This window comes from Alosa alosa, chromosome 15 (genome assembly GCF_017589495.1).
Source record: "Alosa alosa isolate M-15738 ecotype Scorff River chromosome 15, AALO_Geno_1.1, whole genome shotgun sequence".
In the NCBI taxonomy this organism is placed as follows: Eukaryota; Metazoa; Chordata; class Actinopteri; order Clupeiformes; family Clupeidae; genus Alosa; species Alosa alosa.
In genome coordinates, this window is record NC_063203.1 from 24,270,034 (window position 1) to 24,288,909 (window position 18,876).

At 42.9% G+C, this 18,876-nt stretch overlaps 1 protein-coding gene across 1 annotated transcript in view; it reads left to right on the forward strand.

Annotated features, from left to right (window-relative positions):
* The window catches only part of prkd2 (protein kinase D2), a 56,870-nt gene extending 46,947 nt beyond the window's left edge, over nt 1-9,923 (forward strand). Inside the window, exons 16-18 of the mRNA XM_048264368.1 lie at nt 1,075-1,342; nt 5,575-5,660; nt 8,656-9,923. Coding sequence (XP_048120325.1) covers nt 1,075-1,342; nt 5,575-5,660; nt 8,656-8,871 — 570 coding nt within the window. The 3' untranslated portion in view covers nt 8,872-9,923. The remainder of the gene's footprint in view (nt 1-1,074; nt 1,343-5,574; nt 5,661-8,655) is intronic.
* The last annotated feature ends 8,953 nt before the right edge of the window (nt 9,924-18,876 follow it).

Consider the following 18,876-nt stretch of genomic DNA (forward strand, 5'->3'; position numbering starts at 1 on the left):
ATGCATGGCTAACCAATGACAGAATAGTTTAAAATCCATCTCAGTCACCTTTAAATCCATACTCAATTAAACTCATTCTCTCAAATATCCCATTTAATGTGATTCAATAGTTTTTGTATATTAGCCTAGCATCACACTTCATGTGTTTATTATATTAGCCTAGCATCACACTTCATGTGTTTATTATATTAGCCTAGCATCCCACTTCATGTGTTTATTATATTAGCCTAGCATCACACTTCATGTGTTTATTACATTAGCCTAGCATCCCACTTCATGTGTTTATTATATTAGCCTAGCATCCCACTTCATGTGTTTATTTCTTAATGGTACTTACTGTATATTAGCATAGCATCCTTCTTCAGGTGTTTCCATTCCCCTGACTCCCTGTTCTCTTCTCTCCTCTACACTATTCTACTTCACCAACCTCTTCTTCACCACCCCTCTCTCTTCTTAGGGGCAGCCGTGGCCCACTGGTTAGCACTCTGGACTTGTAACCGGAGGGTTGCCGGTTCAAGCCCCGACCAGTGGGCCGCGGCTGAAGTGCCCTTGAGCAAGGCACCTAACCCCTCACTGCTCGGCGCGCCCGTTGTAGTAGGCAGCTCTCTTTCTTGAGGGATTAGTGTGGCTTCACCTCACTGTTGTGTTCACTGTGTGCTGTTTGTGTTTCACTAATTCACCGATTGGGTTAAAAGCAGAGACCAAATTTCCCTCACGGGATCAAAAAAGTATATATACTTATATACTTTACTCTTAGGTGACTATGTACAAATATCGCTTCCTCTCTCCCCCTTCTCCTCTTTCATTTGTTTCTCTCCTCATTTTTACTTTTTTTTTTTACTCATATCCATATTTCCACTACTTGTACTTGTCTTCTCTTCCCATGTCCTTCCCTCTCTCACCCTCCCTCCACAACTGGCTAAAACTGGCTGAAACTGGTTTCATATATTTACTTTTATCCATTCTCCCTTTCTTCTCTCTCTCTCTCTCTCTCTTTCTCTCCACTCTTCCTCTTGATGTGACCTTATGTAATTACATTGTGTTTCTTCTCTTCCTCTCCCTCCCTCGGCTCAGGTGAAGCTGTGTGACTTTGGCTTTGCCCGCATCATTGGCGAGAAGTCGTTCCGGCGCTCTGTAGTGGGCACACCTGCGTACCTGGCTCCTGAGGTGCTCCTGAACCAGGGTTACAACCGCTCGCTGGACATGTGGTCAGTGGGGGTCATCATGTATGTCAGCCTCAGCGGCACCTTCCCCTTCAACGAGGACGAGGACATCAACGATCAGATCCACAACGCCGCCTTCATGTACCCCCCCAACCCCTGGAAACAGATCTCTCCTGAGGGTGTGTAACACAGGGCACGCAGCAGGGTAGACCATGTCATAGCATGGTGTAGAATGGTATACTAGCATGACATAGCATGATATAGCATTGTGTAGAATGGTATACTAGCATGACATAGCATGGTATAGCATGGTGTAGAATCGTATACTGTACTAGCATGACATAGCATTTACTTATATATAACCCATTTCCTAGCGGCCACTCAAAGTGCTTCACACAGACACAGATATCAATAAGGCATTACATGGTGTCTCAGGCAAGAACAGTCTAACTCTTATAGATATGATATAGCATGATATAGCATGGTGTAGAATGGGGTGTATGGTTTAGCATGGTATACAGTATACATATATACATTGCATTGCATTATCTAAAAGTACATGACAAGAAAGCATTTTTGTTCTGTAGTAGGCAATTCCATTCCCAATGTGAAATACAATCAGTTCCCATTCCCAGTTCTTGAGTATGGTGCCCTCAGTCTCAATCCTCAGAGACCTGCTTGTGTTAGACAACCTGTCTCCTTACATTTTCAGACCCCTCCACAATGTCAGTCAGGTGCTTATAATGATATAGAATAGCTGTCCGGTGATGAGGTGTCTCATTCCTTAGCGATAACTAGCCAACCTGATTGACCTTATCAAGTCATTTTCAGTGATGTCAGTTTGACACTTTGATAAAGAATAGGTGCTCCATGAGCTGTCCCATTCCTTATACACTCCTGGGGGGGTCCAGATATAATTTCAAATCATTACATCATCTGAGTTCTCTCAGACCCCTGGCAATCAGTTTTTTTCCCTCCTGATTAACCCAACTCACGTTGACTTTGTGATAGCATAATGATTTCAGTGGCAGAGAGGAAGAGGGATCTGCTGCTCTCCCATCATGGCACACAAAAGTATAGCAGTGCTATGTGATTACATACAGCTGCGTTATGGTATGATTGACAGGGAAGACACAAACAAATGCTCAAAATGAACTCCTTTACTGATGGATTAGGCTACATAGCATCAATCAAGACTCTCCAGTCATGCCCAGCACAGATGGCTTTATATTTGGGGTTCATGCTTATGGTTTATTACCTCCATTTGTGTTTTTCACTCTGTGAGGAACTGGGAAAAACAGCAAAATAATAGTAAAAAATGGTGGTTCTCATTTCACGTGGTTAAGGTCTGTTGGGTTTCATTTCTGTATTTTGGCATTGCATGCAAATAAAAAGTAATGAGCCATTTCGCAAGAAGTGTGATGAAACGTCATGGGAATAAATTCTCCAAATTTAGATATGAAACTGTGGTTGAGAAAATCCCTGATTTGCTGATTCAAACATGAAACTTCCCTCACTTCAGGGAACACATATTAACAATTAATACAGTACACAACTGATATGTGTATGTTTTAGTTTTCAACAAGATCTGTGTTAAGCATCATTATTGAGCTATGTCTTATTCTTAATCAGTAGGTCATCTATTTTAGGCAAATCCTAATCTTGATCCAAGATTACTGGTATATAGTATGGATCTAAATACAAAGTTGAGCACTAATATATATGCATATAACTAATCTTTTGCTGGTTAACATGTCTGTGATGTGTGTGTGTGTGTGTGTGACTGTGTGTGTGTGTGTGCGTATGTGTGTGAGGATAGCCAGCAAGCCCGTGCCCGGCCGTTTATAAATAATGAATGGTCATTACTTGTCGAAACGGCAGGGCTATTTCTCTCCATTTTCTTTCTGCCTGTGGTAGCAAAGCTCAACTCCTCTCGTCTGTCTGCTGTCAGGAGAGGGGGTTCTTCTGGGTTAAATGCAGCACAGGCAGTGGAACGATCAGACCAAAGTGCACGCAAAGCCTACAGGAACCACAGCATAGCCATACGGTTTAAGTTCACCCACACTTTATATAAATAAAAAAATGTTAAATACTGCTGTTGCATATATATACTGTGCATTAGTTTTGAACATTTGCAAAAACACCACCGTACCATAAAATCCAATGTCAGCTTCTTCCTCATGAATGGAGGATAAAGTTGACGGTGTACCTGGGAAAATAATTGAAAACAAATCTGAAATTACCTGTGAAGTACGTTTGACCATTTCACTGTTGGCATATTGGAAAAGGTCATTAACAGCTCAGCTCAGTGAGAGAAATTCACTCTACCTTCATCAGTGGAGGTATCCTTAGGAAGAGCCTGAGGGCTGAGAAATTTAAGCAAAGCACCTTGAGGGAGAAAGAAAAAAGATATGTTAGCATTTCCATATTTTGATATTTAGAAGGGATGCAGCTACTTTCACAACTACCAATGCTTACTGTAAAAACATCCCAAGCTAATGTTATACATTGACCTAGGCCTACTTGTAGCTTAACATAGCATTTAAGCATTCTGCTGTTTGAGAATTAGACAGACGCACCTGGTGCTTTAAAGACAGTAAACAGCTGGCGTGCATGAATACTGCTAGACATGTTCCAGTCTGCTTTGATGCATGGAATTTATCGTGTGGTTTTCCTAACCCCCATTTGGTAAACAGATTATCACGGTCGAATAGTTAGTATAGCAGAGAAGCTATGCCACTTTCATCAAAACCTATTACAAAGCTATAGCAATGTTATGTCATTAAATACGATAAACAGTATGTAACCACATTCCGTCCGTTCGAAAAAAAAGTTGTGTTAACTGTTCTAGTTTGTTACAAGCAGCATGGGCCGTCAGGCAGGTAGTTAACATAAACATTTTTTGCTAGGCTAGCCTTCCTGCTGCGACATTACACCATTTGTACAAGACAAGTAGAGCTATTTTATCCAGTGTAATTTATCACTTACCACTATCTTGTTTTTCTTGTCATCCTCTTCCTTTTCTTCTTTTCTTTTCTGGCTTCGGACGATAACTCGGCTTCATTATGACTGCCGAGGTTTTATATTTTCGGCGGCAACAGAGATCCGCGAACCTGGCTGGCTGGTTGCTGTCAGCGACTACTGAAGGGCCCCTTGAGGGGGGATCGGTACCCGATAACAGTGTCGTTGCACTTTACTGCATTGACTATCAAGGGCACTCACAGTTTGTCGTTGCATTTTATTCTTAACCAGTCGTTGTCTTGGGGCCCCTGGCCAGCTCGGGGCCCCAAGCAATTGCTTGGTTTGCTTGCCTTCTAGCGACGGGCCTGTCTAGAGAGACTGCTACCACATGATATATAGCATGTAGCTCACTAGCCTTACCACCTTACCCCCCCCCCTCCCACACACACACTTTAGCTACACCAAGAAGGTATCCAGATAAAGAATTATTTAGGAACATGAAGTTTGATCATTAGATCACAATCATTATATGACGTACTAATATAAACATTTTCCCCTTAATTCATATTTTCTTGATGGCCGTTAAGAAGGCATAGTTAAACACCGCACATTTGGGTAGCCGGTAGCTGGTGATTTATAAGTACTGACTAGTCATTAAAAAACTGTTAGTGGCTATACTCCCTTTCCGTGAGAGGTGTTGCTGAATAGGATGCTGTGGAGGCAGCGTAGCGATTAGCGCAAGAGAGTGTCCATCAATTTCAACCCTAGACAACTGATTAGCGATTAGCGCAAGAGAGTTCAACCCTAGACAGCCTCACCCTCTGCTCCCCTCCCTGCCCTCAGAGATGGGCAAAATACATCAAATGTATTTTCAAATAAACTATCAAATAACCTAATTTTAAGTGTATCAAAATAACCTACAAAATACAGTAGCCACGGCATGTATCAAAATAAAATACTGGAGTTTTGTATTTTGAAAATACTACAAAAACTCTTTAAAAGGGAGCATTAAATCACTTTGTAAACTTTCCATATCTGTCTATTTAATCTATTCCTTCATCACTACACTGACTGTGTTGATAAAGTGTTTGAGAGAAACAGCTTTTCTCAGCTCTGCTCTGATAGATGAATACTGTAAATGAGGTATCACATATCAGGCACTTGTGCTGTGTAGCCTGTGAAGAACGAGATGCCTTATTTAACTCTCTCAATTCAATTCAGTTTCAATATGCTTTATTGGCATGACAAGGTCACTCATTGTCACGGTAAGCTATAAGGAGAGCTGGACCGAGGCGCAGGGCAAGTCGAGGCAAGACAAGATCGAGGCACACTTGGAACCAGGAAGAAGTTCTGAATTGAGTTCTGAATTGAAACCAGGAACCAGGAAGAAGTTCTGAATTGAATTTATTTTTCTTTCTCTCTCCTCTGTCTCCTCTTTCTCTCTTTGCAGCTATTGACCTCATCAATAACCTGCTGCAGGTGAAGATGAGGAAACGCTACAGTGTGGATAAAAGCCTTAGCCATACCTGGCTGCAGGTGTGTCTCACACACACATACAAACATGCAGACACACACACACACATAGACTCACACACACACACACACACACACACACACACACACACAGGCAGACACAGACACACAAATAACATGCATGCATTACATACAAAACCATTTGCCCACATATTCACACACACACACACACCACACACACACACCACACACAAACACACTCATAAATACACATGCATGGCACAATCATACCGCAGTAACACCTTCTGTAAGTGCTGAAGCTATTGAAGAAAATCACTCAAGCTATTTTTCTTCCCTTTGAGCCAGTTTTCCTTCCATTCTTTACAATGAAAGACACACAAACACACACACACACACACACACACACAAACACAAACACAAACACACCATAATTTAAATCTTGAAAGACTGCATATGTACCACTGCTATTAGACCTTCATGTTGTTTTTTTAGATGCAATTCTGTTATTTGTATAAAGCTTTTTTGAAGAGTTAATTCTCTTCTCATAATATGCAAAAATACTACTTGAGACTCAGTCTCATGTATTCATGTGCGGCTAATTCTGTCCTGTCACTCACTCATTGGCACAGGATGCTACTACTAGAGTACCCCTATCATAACCATATAACATGACATCAGAAGTCACATAGAAATGGACACATAGAAAGTTGCTCTGGCCAATGAGATGTCAGATGATTTAATTGTTTGCTGCCATAAAGAGTCCCCACAGGCATGCTGTATAATCAGTACGGCCATTTTGCAGTCAGCCTCAGATTGCTTAGCACGTACCAATCACAAGTCACAGATCTGAGATAAAAGGACAATGTGGATCAGATGTGGACTAGATGCACTCCAGAAGTAAAGTAGATGCAGCGACATCGGGAAACATGGTCATCACACGTTTGAGGTGATTCATAAGGCATCTGGCATTTCTGGAGAGTTTCTCTGGAACATTATGGTCACTGTGGTTGGACTTCCGACAGACTCAAAAGGGGAAATCAATACCACTATTTTGGCCGACATGCCTCATTACTGCTATTTTGACTTACATGCCTCTCTCAGCTCAGTCAAAAGACGAGACAGGACCCAGATTTAACACGGATCCTGGTCAGATCCTAGCAATACTGAGTCTAGCTCTACTTTTACATTTAATAATCAAACGATTCCAGTTTGGTCCTAGTTTGTACTCCGCACGCGGTAATCATTTTATCTGTATGTCACAATGTTTGTGAGTGCTGTCCAGTAGGCACGGCTGAAGAGCCCTTGAGCAAAGCACCTAACCCCTCACTGCTTCCCGAGCACCGCTGTTGTTGCAGGCAGCTCACTGCGCCGGGATTAGTGTGTGCTTCACCTCACCTCACTGTGTGCAGTGTGTTTCACTAATTCACGGATTGGGATAAATGCAGAGACCAAATTTCCCTCACGGGATCAAAAGAGTATATATACTTATACTACTTACATACATATGGTTCCACTTGGTAGCATAAAAATGAAACACAAACCACTGCTCCAAACACACACATGTCCCTGCTAAACACTACTCTCTCTCACACATACACACACACACACACACACAAGGCAAGCAGCAGCAGGATCTCCAGGTGGAGGGTTCCTGTGGGGGAACTGGGGGACTGCTAATTGTTTGCTAACTCTAGACAAGTAGGGTCAGGAAACCCTCAACCTCAGTTGTAAACAGTAGCCTCACACAATTATGTTCTGATGAAACGAAGCCAACGGATCCTCTGAGCAACAGGTCTCGTCTGAGATTCCTGGGCAGGTAGCGGCAGGACACCTCCACCCCCATAGTGGAAACTGCTCACTTGAACTGTGTGAAATCTCGGCCCGATCTACTGTATTCGGGGAACAGATTTTCATTCATTTTTCTCACTAACATCAACAATGTCTTTGTTTTTCCACCCACCATAACCACACATCTATTATCTAAAGTGCCATTTTAGAACATGATCATATATACCTTTAGGGTCACAATAAGACCCATTGTACAGCCCTGCTGTCATACCTTTATAAAGGCTACAGCCCTTCAGTCATACCCATAGACTGTATATATATCTTGACGTTGCTTGGCAACCATTCAGATATAGGAAATATATTTCTTGGCGGAAGAATAATTATCTAGGAATAACTCGTTATATTTCTGGTTGCTGTGCCTTTACTTTATGAAACTTTGCCAGGTATTTATAATAACAGTTTTAGAAAATCAATAAGCCACTCGAGTCCGTAGGTTACACTAAGCAAAATAAAGCAAAAAGAAATAGATACATAAACATATACAAACATACTCTGAGTTTTTTTTTTTTTTGTGATTAACTTTTTATTAGGTTTTTAGTAAACACAAAGACAAAACAAAAAACAAACAAACAAACAAAACCGTCATCCTCATAACATGAAGTCAGGGAATAGTGGCCAAAGGGGGGGGGTCATCCAGTGGGCAGTAACCAAAAAAATTGTTCAAGGAGGGGTACAGATATAACTCAAGAGTCTCTAAGAAGTTCACACACAAAATGTTCCCAAGCATCCACAGTTTCTGGCTTTGCCCGATGGGCTCGAGCCATGGAGAGTTCCAAGTTAGCCATGTATCTGACATTTATCATCCAGTTGCTGACTAAATTCAAGTTCTTATCATGCCAGTAACTCAAAATTGTTTTTTTTAGCTGCTGTAAATGCACAAAAAAGGATCCTCCATTATAATACAGTTTTGAGACTCATCAAGTCGGGACATGAACTTAAACATTAGGTTCCTCAAGAGAGCCTGTAAAGTGCTTAGCCCTGATTATTATGACTATAGTCTTATGAAGACATTTCTTTAAGACTCTAGTCCCATAATACTCTGTGTGTGTGTGTGTTTTCTACAAAGCAATCAGATGTGGCAATGTCACTATCACATTAAGACAGCTTTTTAGGTCTTTAGGAGTAATATTTAGAGAGTGTAACTCTGTTACTGTGTGTGTGTGTGTGTGTGTGTGTGCGCGTGCTGCAGGACTACCAGACGTGGCTGGACCTGCGTGAGCTGGAGACGAAACTGCGCGAGCGCTACATCACCCACGAGAGCGATGACAGCCGCTGGCAGGCCTTTGCCCGTAACCACACTCTGCCCTACCCTGCCCACCTGGTGCCCCCGCCCACCGCAGAGGAGGACGAGGGCGGAGAGGACGCCGACATGCAGGGCCTCACCGAGAGGGTCAGCATCCTGTAGAGAGCAAGATGGAGTGAAGAGGAGGAGGAAGAGGAAGAGGAGGAAGAGAGGGGGGGGTGGCGCCAACATGCAGGGCCTCACCGAGAGGGTCAGCATCCTGTAGAGAGCAAGATGGAGTGAAGGAGGAGGAGGAGGAAGAGAGGGGGGGTGGCGCCAACATGCAGGGCCTCACCGAGAGGGTCAGCATCCTGTAGAGAGCAAGATGGAGTGAAGAGGAGGAGGAGGAGAAAGAGAGGGGGGGGGGGATGTGGCGCCAACATGCAGGGCCTCACTGGAAGAGTCAGCATCCTGTAGAGATAGAGAATGAGACGGAGGAGGAGAGGCCCAAGGATTCATCATCATCAAGCATTGTTTATTTAGGGGAAACTGACTGAGCATTAAGCTCTTTTACAGTAATGCCCTGAGTTTACAAACAAAAGTCTAACAAAAAACAAGGTGCTGGACGGAGCGGCGTGCTAACCCAGCACACTTATTTTAAATAATTGTTATAAATAATAATAATAATTTAAGGATATTATTAGGGAGGTGGGGGGACAAAAGGTGTAGAGTGAAGGAGGAGGAGAGGCTGAAACAATGGAGAGAGAGAGTTCCATTAAAAACAGGTGGAGGAGGCTCACTGAATGTAATCGATTCCTGTAAGGATGGAGAGAGGAGATGGAGAGGACAGTGCATCAGCATGAGTACATCAACATCTTGAGACGATGGGAGGAGGGGGCGTTTAGAATGTTGTAGAATGAACATTCTAAAGTATATCTTGGCCTGTAGAGTACCGAAGTGTGACGTTCAGTTTTCATGACGGCAGTGAAACGGCAGTAAACAAACTTTCAAAGTGGCTTCATAGCATTGAATGTAGACATGTGGGATGTTTCTACCCCAATACATTGAATATGACAGAATTTTTAGTAGAATTTTAGATTGTTGATGAGCACATTCTATTAGTATAAGTATATATACTTTTTTGATCCCGTGAGGGAAATTTGGTCTCTGCATTTAACCCAATCTGTGAATTAGTGAAACACACACAGCACACAGTGAACACACAGTGAGGTGAAGCACACATTAATCCCGATGCAGTGAGCTGCCTGCTACAACGGCGGCGCTCGGGGAGCAGTGAGGGGTTAGGTGCCTTGCTCAAGGGCACTTCAGCCATGGCCCACTGGTCGAGGCTCGAACCGGCAACCCTCCGGTTACCGGTCCAGAGTGCTAACCAGTAGGCCACGGCTGCCCTAATTATTAGAATTAGAATGCTGTTAGTGTCCCCTGCCCCTCTCCCATGTTGACGTAGTATCACTTACATCCACTGTACTCCTCTTAGCTTTATGACTGAGCCAGGTCTGTCCAGGCACTCTCCTCCTGGCCCTGGACCGGCAGTGGAGTCAAACCCAGCGTGTGTGTGTGTGTGTGTGTGTGTGTGTGTGTGTGTGTGTATGTGTGTGTGTGTGTGTGTGGGAGGGATGGATGGATGAGGATGTTAGCTGTGAGGACACGTGGGCTTGGAGTGACGAGTGGAGTCAGTCATCTCTCCAACATCGCTCCCTCTCTCTCCACTTCTTTTCAAATCCTCCTCCAACTCTCCTGCTGACGTGCTTGGGAGAGGGTGGGGTGGGTGGTGTTGAACTGGAGGGAGTTGGGGCTACACACCATCTTCCTCGCCCCCTCTGTCCTCCTCGCTCCTGAGGAGGGGTGGGCCTCCTCCTCCACCTCCTCCTCCTCCTCATGTCCCTGAGGCTGCCTTAACCCCGGGGTGGAAGCTCCATATACCTCTGGGGAGTCTCAGAACTGCCGGGAATTGTCGAAACAATCTCCATGTGTGACTGATGCAGTTTGTGTGTGTGTGTGCGTGTGTGTGTGCATGTGTGGGGAAAGCCAATATGATGAGACTATCAGAGGCTCCCTGCCCAGACTAATCTAAGACTGCTCTGTTGGGGTGAGATACTCAGAGCTGTGCTGTATCTGTGTGTGTGTGTGACTGATTGCTCTGTTTGGGTGAGATACACAGAGCTGAGTCAGCCAATTGTCTGATGGACTGCGAACTGCCAAGAATCTCATTTTCTCTGTTCAACCACTTGTTGATCACAATGACAGAGAATGAGATGGATTGAACGAATCCAACACAAAGAAAGTGTGTGTGTGTGAGAGTGAGTCTGTGTATGTGTGTGTGTGAGTGTATTAGAGTGTGTGTATGTGTGTGTGTGTGTGTGTGTGTTTGTGTGTGTGTTCAGTATGTAATGTGGTGTGTTATGAGAATTAAGATCTTCATCATCACAAGACTAGCCATGGCTGTCTGTCCTCCCCGAAAACTGACTCAGTCCTTCCCTCGGTAGTCTGACACGCATGTACACACACCCACACACAAACAGACACAGACACAGACACACACACACACACACACACAACACACAGCTACAACTTCCCGTCACACATCGCAGCTGTGCCCTCTCCTTCCTCTGGCATCACAAGGCGCATGATGGCATTGCTGGGTCATCTTTTACCGCTTGTTGACATTTGACATGATCATGTTTTTCCTTCTTTTTTTTTCTTCTTGACACTGTGCTCTTGATTTGTGTTGGTCACTCAAGCCTTTCCTAATCCCCTGTCCTCTCGCTGACCATCAGTGCTGACGCCTACCTACAAATGCTAACAGAGACGGTAAAAAACAGAAAGCAAACTAGAAACAAAAAAATAGAGTCTCCACAGTTCTTCTCCTTGGACTACTGACAGGCTTTTAGATGAACTTTCTCAAATGGTGCTTAGCTTTTCACTGTCTCCCTCTTTGGTCTTTAGAGGGCACTAACCTTGTTTTTTTTTGGCCTTTACAGGGCGCTATCCTTTTGCACAGCATGTAGCAGTCAGAATGGACATGCAGCATCTTTTAAATGTTTCGTACCTGAGAGAAGAAGAGTCTGTGTAATTTGATTAGATAGGACAGTGGTTGTCCCCACACCCTCACCGAACGTGTTCCGACCCCTCCACGATAGCTAGAACAGATATTAACCCTGCAATGACTTGCAATGATCTTAATGAACTACAGTAAAGACAACATGTTACCTGGATGCATGGTTAAGAGAAATAGCTTTGCCTTAAGGACAACCCGATGAAGGACTCTTTTGTACACTTTTTATGTTAGTATATGGGAAATGCATGATGTTTTTGTATGACTGGAGGGTGTGTGGGGATCCCTACAAGTTTAGTAAATACAGCAGTCTGATTCAGAAAAAAATATATAATCTGTGTGTGTGTTTTCTTTTTTTACGGCCGGCACCCACATATGCTGTCATCCACTTGTGTATACACGTACATAGACACACACACACACACACACACACATAAAAGCAATTTCATTCTGTGTACTAAGCACTGTAATGGTTGGAAATAGGATTCCCACCCCAAAGTATGATTATAATGGCAAGATGTTGTTCTGCTGCACTCCCTGTTATCTTCCAGGGTGATGACAAACAAATTATTATTTTGATCCTAGAAGTGAAAGAGAAAAGGAAACTGATCATTGGACTAGAGACTGGACACACACACACACGCACACACACACACACACACGTGAATTAAACTTCAAATGGGTGTACATAGCTGCAAACATACCAAAAAACTCTGGCACCTGTCCACACATGAAGTGCTGGGAACCATAGACTGTATAAAATAGGTGGTAACGCACTGAGTTGCAGAGCCACAGGGCTTTCACTTGCATTAGCAGTTGTACACGAAAACAGAGGTACCTACTAGGTGTAACGGTTCACGGTTCGATTGAACCATGAATTTACACGGTTCGGCATGAATTTACACGAGAATACGGTATAAAAATACATAAAACTCGTGGTGCGGATTAATTAATGTCATGCTAATTACTGTTAAGTAGCCTACCGTATGAGAGTTACGGGAGTTCTTTAGCGACACTTAACGCTAATCTGTAGCCTCGCCTTAGCTCTTAAGCTCTGATTGGCGCCTATGTTTTTTTGTTTTTTTTGTCAGGTAGTCGGTTGAGTCAGTCAGTCAGAGATAGCAGCACTAAGGTGCGACCCACACGAGTTAGAGGATCCGCTGGTCTCTTTAAGATCGCAAGTTTGAGAACTTCAGTTACAGTTATAGGCGAGGAGAGAGTGGTGGATAAGATGAAACTGTGTGTCGGCGTTGTTCAGCAGTTGTTGGGTATGTGAGTGGAAATATAACATGCTACACATATTCAAAGCCAACACCCAGATGATAGGCTACCAATCACTGAAACGAGAGAAAAAAAACTTCCCCTGCGCTTCACAAGCCTTTGGATACACATACAAATAGGGCCAAAACCTATGGTTTAAATGAAATGATTTCGTAATGACAGAAAGCTATGTAAATCGCGTGGTAATTACCTTTATGTTGGGGTAACTTGTAACTTCTCACATGAGGAGCTGGTAGTGTTAAGTGCATGGACAGCAACAGAAAGTGTCAACGCTAACCAGGCTAATAAACAAACCATGCTACGGTGAGTTAACGTCGAAGGGCAAAGTCATGTGACTTCTAGTTGTAGTCTGTTTATGAAATGAAAGGAGCAATTTAGTTTTTTAAAAGAAGGCATAGTGAAGAAGAATAGTGTGATATTTTCACAGTTAGTAGGCTAGATTATTACTGTACACACACTGAAATATATTGAGGCAAATTGTAGACCCTTCCATATACAACTAAACACAGATGTTGAAGGTCTTGCTTAAGTGGATTTTTAAAAATTATTATTCTATTCTATCTAATTTGCACTTTCAGAAATAAGAGATGCTGTAGGCCTATTTTCAGTTTTATAGCTGATTGTCTTATTTTGTTTACAAGTTACACGAGTCTGGGTACTTATTGTACTGTTTAGCCTACATCTTACACACTTCAGGCTGTTGCAGATAGCTCAGGGAAGAGACTGTATGACACTAGGTGGTACAGCCTGAGACATGCACAATAAAAAAAAAATGCATTCTACATTTTTATTTTGCTTTTCCCTCCATTGTACCGAACTCGTCCCGAACCGTGATGTCCAAACCGAGGTATGAACCGAACCGTGACTTCTGTGTACCGTTACACCCCTAGTACCTACCCACTGCACACAACAAAAAACACAGTTGGGATTAACCTTCTAAAAGGTTATGACCGATTTACACATTCCCTGTACCATAAATATGGCATTTTTCATCAGATTGCCTCAAGATCTTATGATATTCTTCACAAAAGGTTTTTGAACACATAATTTATTGTGACTACTTTCTTTGAATTTTGAGTGATTTATTCAACTAAGAAACACTTTTTTTGTTTACGGTCAAAAATGACCGCCATAGGAAATTAATAGGAAAGAGTATCATTTTCATCCAGGAGATAAACGACATTTCCCTACAATTTACCACCAATGTTCCACACACATGCATGCATGCACACACAGAAGCACACACACCCACACACAAACAGACACACACACACCCACACACAAGGAGACACACATTTCAAATGGCCACTTCAGTCAAGATTATTTAGGCGGTGAAGCTGCGCGTGAAGCTTTACCCCTGATCCACTAGCACGCCGATCGCGACTCCGGGCTTTACGCTTTGATACGCTTTGATGGCGTTCCCTTTTGTAGATGTGTGGAAACGGCAGGGCAAGAGCAGTAGCCTAGTAAACAACCAAACAAAATGTTTCCCTCCACTATTTTGAAATTACCGAGGGAAAGTCACATCTATAAATTAGTTTGCAAGTTGGGCGGTCATTTCAATCATGAAGTTGTCTCTGTAGGATTCTAGCCAAACATCATACAAACGCGGAAATGTAGACACTGCTATGATTATTTTTTCTCATCTGACATGTTTCTGTACGTTGGTGGTAACCACACTACCAGAAAATTAGGTTTTGTTTAGGTTACGTGATGATGGACCTCCCCTGCGTTTTGCTCTACTATTGGATACTCGCCTCACGATGGACGGATTCATTTGCATAAAGTTGGGGATTTGACGCGCCGCAGCTACAGCACTCGTCGCACCGCATACCCAGAATCCTATGCAGGTGCGGAATTCGCTTCTCATAGAAATGAATAGGGATACTACGTTGTGGTGTTCGCATCGCGTACTAGTGGATCAGGGGCGTTAGTACCACTTTCAGCCACTGTGCGTCGCTCTGCCACTGTACATCGCTCTGCCTGCCGCCCCTTCTGAAAAAGCTCGATTTACCTCGATTTAGGCTACTTGGGTATGGCTGAAGGCTTGACTACATGGTGGAAACGGAAATCGAAATTTGCTGTCTACATTATTGTCAGTGTTGGGTTAACGCAACTACGCAAATCAAAACAGTGGTGTGATAATTGAGCCAGTAGAGAAATAACTGTTCAGAATTAATCTGTAGCCTTGGGTAGGCATCTGCAAAGTTTTTAACAGGCTACGCTATAGAGGCTTAGACAACTATGACCCACGTTTTGGTTTCGTAAATTAATTTGCCCTACTTCTTGACTGCAATGTAGTCAATTGACTGCTTAACATGTCATTTTTATTTTTTTGTACAATAAACAAATACATCTGCTTTATGCCGCAGAATTAAATTCATATTTGGAATTTACATAGTCCAATGCATCGTTACACTACGTTAGTGTTTCCCAAAACCATAGTAGCAACGAACGTTCGCAACCACTATCGTAAAGTTGTGTAGTTACAACTACACCTCTCGATCTGTGGTAGAATGCTAGTAGAAGCATAGTTCCAGGGTTCTTCATGTCAAAGACGTCACTGACGCCAGTTATTTGTTTGCAAATTAATAATTATAAATATATTTAGGTTTCTAATTGATATTTACACTTCTAACCACCATCCGTATTTTAAAATGCCCAAGGCAGAAAATACATAAATTAAAAGTCAATTTGCAGCCATGTGCACGTAAGTAAAAGTCACACACCTGCAGATAATAATAAGGTGGTGCGCACTAGAGGTCTGCGCGGGACTGATTTTTCATTTCATTGCTCCCGCATTAATGTGTCATTTTTAGTCCCGCTCCCGCATTAATGTGTCATTTTTAGTCCCGCTCCCGCATTAATGTGTCATTTTTAGTCCCGCTCCCGCCCGCATCTGTTAAATTGGTTCTGAATGTAGGCTAACAACTGAAGTAGGCCTAGTCTGGTGCCCTCTTCCTCTGTCATGCTTTCGATTTTTAAGTTTTGACAATGAGCAGCAGGAACAAATTGAACCCACGTAAACGACAATATAGGCTATAGGCCTGCTATCCGTCAGTAATGCTTAAACCCCGTTTTTTAATGCTGCCTAACAGAACATCCAGCTGAACTATAGTTATGAACACTACTTTAATCATTTCCATATTTAATTTTACGCACATATTTATTTATTTGCGGGAGTGCAGTGAATCATCGGTTTGTCCGCGCAGCTAACGCACCTCTCTCATCCCGCTCCAAGAAGAGCTTTCAAAAAAGTTGTCCAGCTACCGCACTCTTTTGCGTCGGGACCCGCGGGTCTACCGCGGGAGTGCAGACCTCTAGTGCGCACTTTTTGAAGAGTCAGCTGAGAATATGTAGCCTTTGATTGATGGAGGGGGGGGGGGGTCCTTGTTAGTTTACGCAAACCAAGCCAATAAGGCTGATTCTGATTTTGATAATATGATCTGCACAAAAGATAAACTTAGGTAAACAACGATGTCAATATTGTTGTCAAAATCTTAACCCAGATTTGAACTCTTGGACAGGGGACTGGTAAGTGCTGTGCAACGGCGGCTGTCATCTGCCGGCCTTAACGCAATGCGCCACAGAAGTATGTGCAAGTGCCCGTTCACGTGCTACTAAACGTCATTAACCACCTTAGTCCACACTACTGAAGTTTGGAAACTATCATGGTCCAAACTTACAGTACTATGTAAGTACGACAGTTTTGGGAAACAGTCGTAACTTACATGTTGGTTAGTTGAACGATGCATCCTGTTAGTAAAAGCTAATCTCCGTGGTTAATGCGGAACGCACCCCAGATCAGCTGGTAGGCCATTAGCAATCTGTTTATTTTATTTTATGAAGCCTACACAGTAGATCACATGCCACATTCTCACTTTCAATAGACAGATGCAATAGCCATTGGTCAAGTATTGAGTATAAAGCAATTAAGATAGTACCCTATACAAAAAGTACTTCATACTATCATAAAAATCCGTTAAAACAAATAGCATTTTGCAACTTGACAAAACACTGGATTAAATATCGTAGGCACAGGAGAAAACTTGTACATTCATTGCCCCATGGGGAGATCACATGCCAGTTGCCTCTCCCTTCAGTGCTATGACTCGTTCGGCTGTGAGCTTGTTTCGCCAAAAAAAAACTATTGCAGATATCAATGCGTCTTTGTTCATGGGTTTGGCCTCACAGCAGAGGCTTAGACAACTATGACCCACGTTTTGGTTTCGTAATTTGCCCTACTTATTGACTGCAATGTAGTCAATTGACTGCTTGACAGGTTTTTTTTATTTTTCTGTACAATAAACAAATACATCTGCTTTATGCCGCAGAATTACGCACTTGGCCAGCCTATAGAACGGGCATATTTTGGAGAGAATAGAGAATGTACGCACGCAAGAATCTGTTGGCTATTTGTGGCTGGTTACCAGCAAACAATGTTTAATGCATTAACTCAAGACGTCAAACATTTTCTAAACGATACAAACAGAAAGGATGCAGCAGGCAGCAAATGTAGAAGAGTAATTTCCAGTGGAAGAACAAAATGCTGAATGAAGCCCAAAGATATGAAGGCATATCTGGCAAGTTGTTATTTTTGAAGGCGTAAATGGTTGGGCTATAGGCCTAGTTTGCAAGAAGGAGACATAAAGCGTGAGCATGCCACACTATCCACAGCTGTGGTAGCGGGGGTAGGAGGATTACTTTTGGCGCAGGATTTATATAAAATTCTTCAGCAGAAGGCCTGCCTCGAATGCAGGCTTGCCCAAAAAAAGGCCTGTGGTTTGCGCAGCCTACAGTAAGTAGGTCTTAGTGAGTTAGGAGTCCTCTAGACTTCTTTTCAGCTGTCAGAGGTGGAAAGTTGCGTTCGTTGGGGGCAGGGCCAGATTAACAATTCATAGACCCTTGGGAACAAATGTCTGATGCCCCCCCAGCCAACGTGAATCGGGCGGTCAGTTAATAGGCCTATCGTGAAGATTTGCATTGCCATTTAAGGCACGAGCGCATCTGTGAGGCCAAGCCTCACCAAGTAGCCCGTTTGTTTACAAGTAACATTACATTTAATTAAACTGCTTAAAGGCTATGCCGAAATAGTTTCAACATTTTGAATATCAGTGTCGGGTGAATTAGGAAATGCCTTATGGCTGAAAGCTGCTTGGGATCCCCCCTGTCAAGCAATAACCATACAAAAAGTTAAAAACAGATGACATGATGCGCGTCACTGACATAATGCGCAAATAATATAGCCTAGATATTCCAATATATTCGAATACATGTGTTTATTTTAGAGGGGATATTCAAACGTCATTTTTGAGCAATTTTGACAGCCGTAGTCCACTGTAGGCTACGCCAATCGTCTATTAACACCTTCCACTAACCCCGGTGAGTGGGGGTCGCTATAATGCGTGTGAAATAGCACCATTGAGTAGCCTATGCGAAATAGCCTTAAAATCGTTCCGGTGTTGTGTGCCTTCTGGTTTCTCCACCTACTGGTTTCCTTGCGCGTGCATGCGCTGCAGCAGTTGTCAGACATTCACAAACAAGTTGTTTTAGGCGGTTTGAAGTCGCTTTTCATATGCCATGAGCGCTCGGCTACATTACAGCCACACGGACAAAAGAGATGTAAAAAAAATATGTTTTGAAAACTAGCATTAAGCTGGATTCGATCCCGCAAAAGCAACACACGCATGACTCTCTCCATCCTGATTCCCTACTCTTTGAGCCAACTAATATGTTACGCAAAACAATTAACTATTGTAGGCTACCATTAATTAATAACGTAGGCAACACCCAGGTAACATGTTGTCCAGGCTAGGCTATCTGAAACAAGG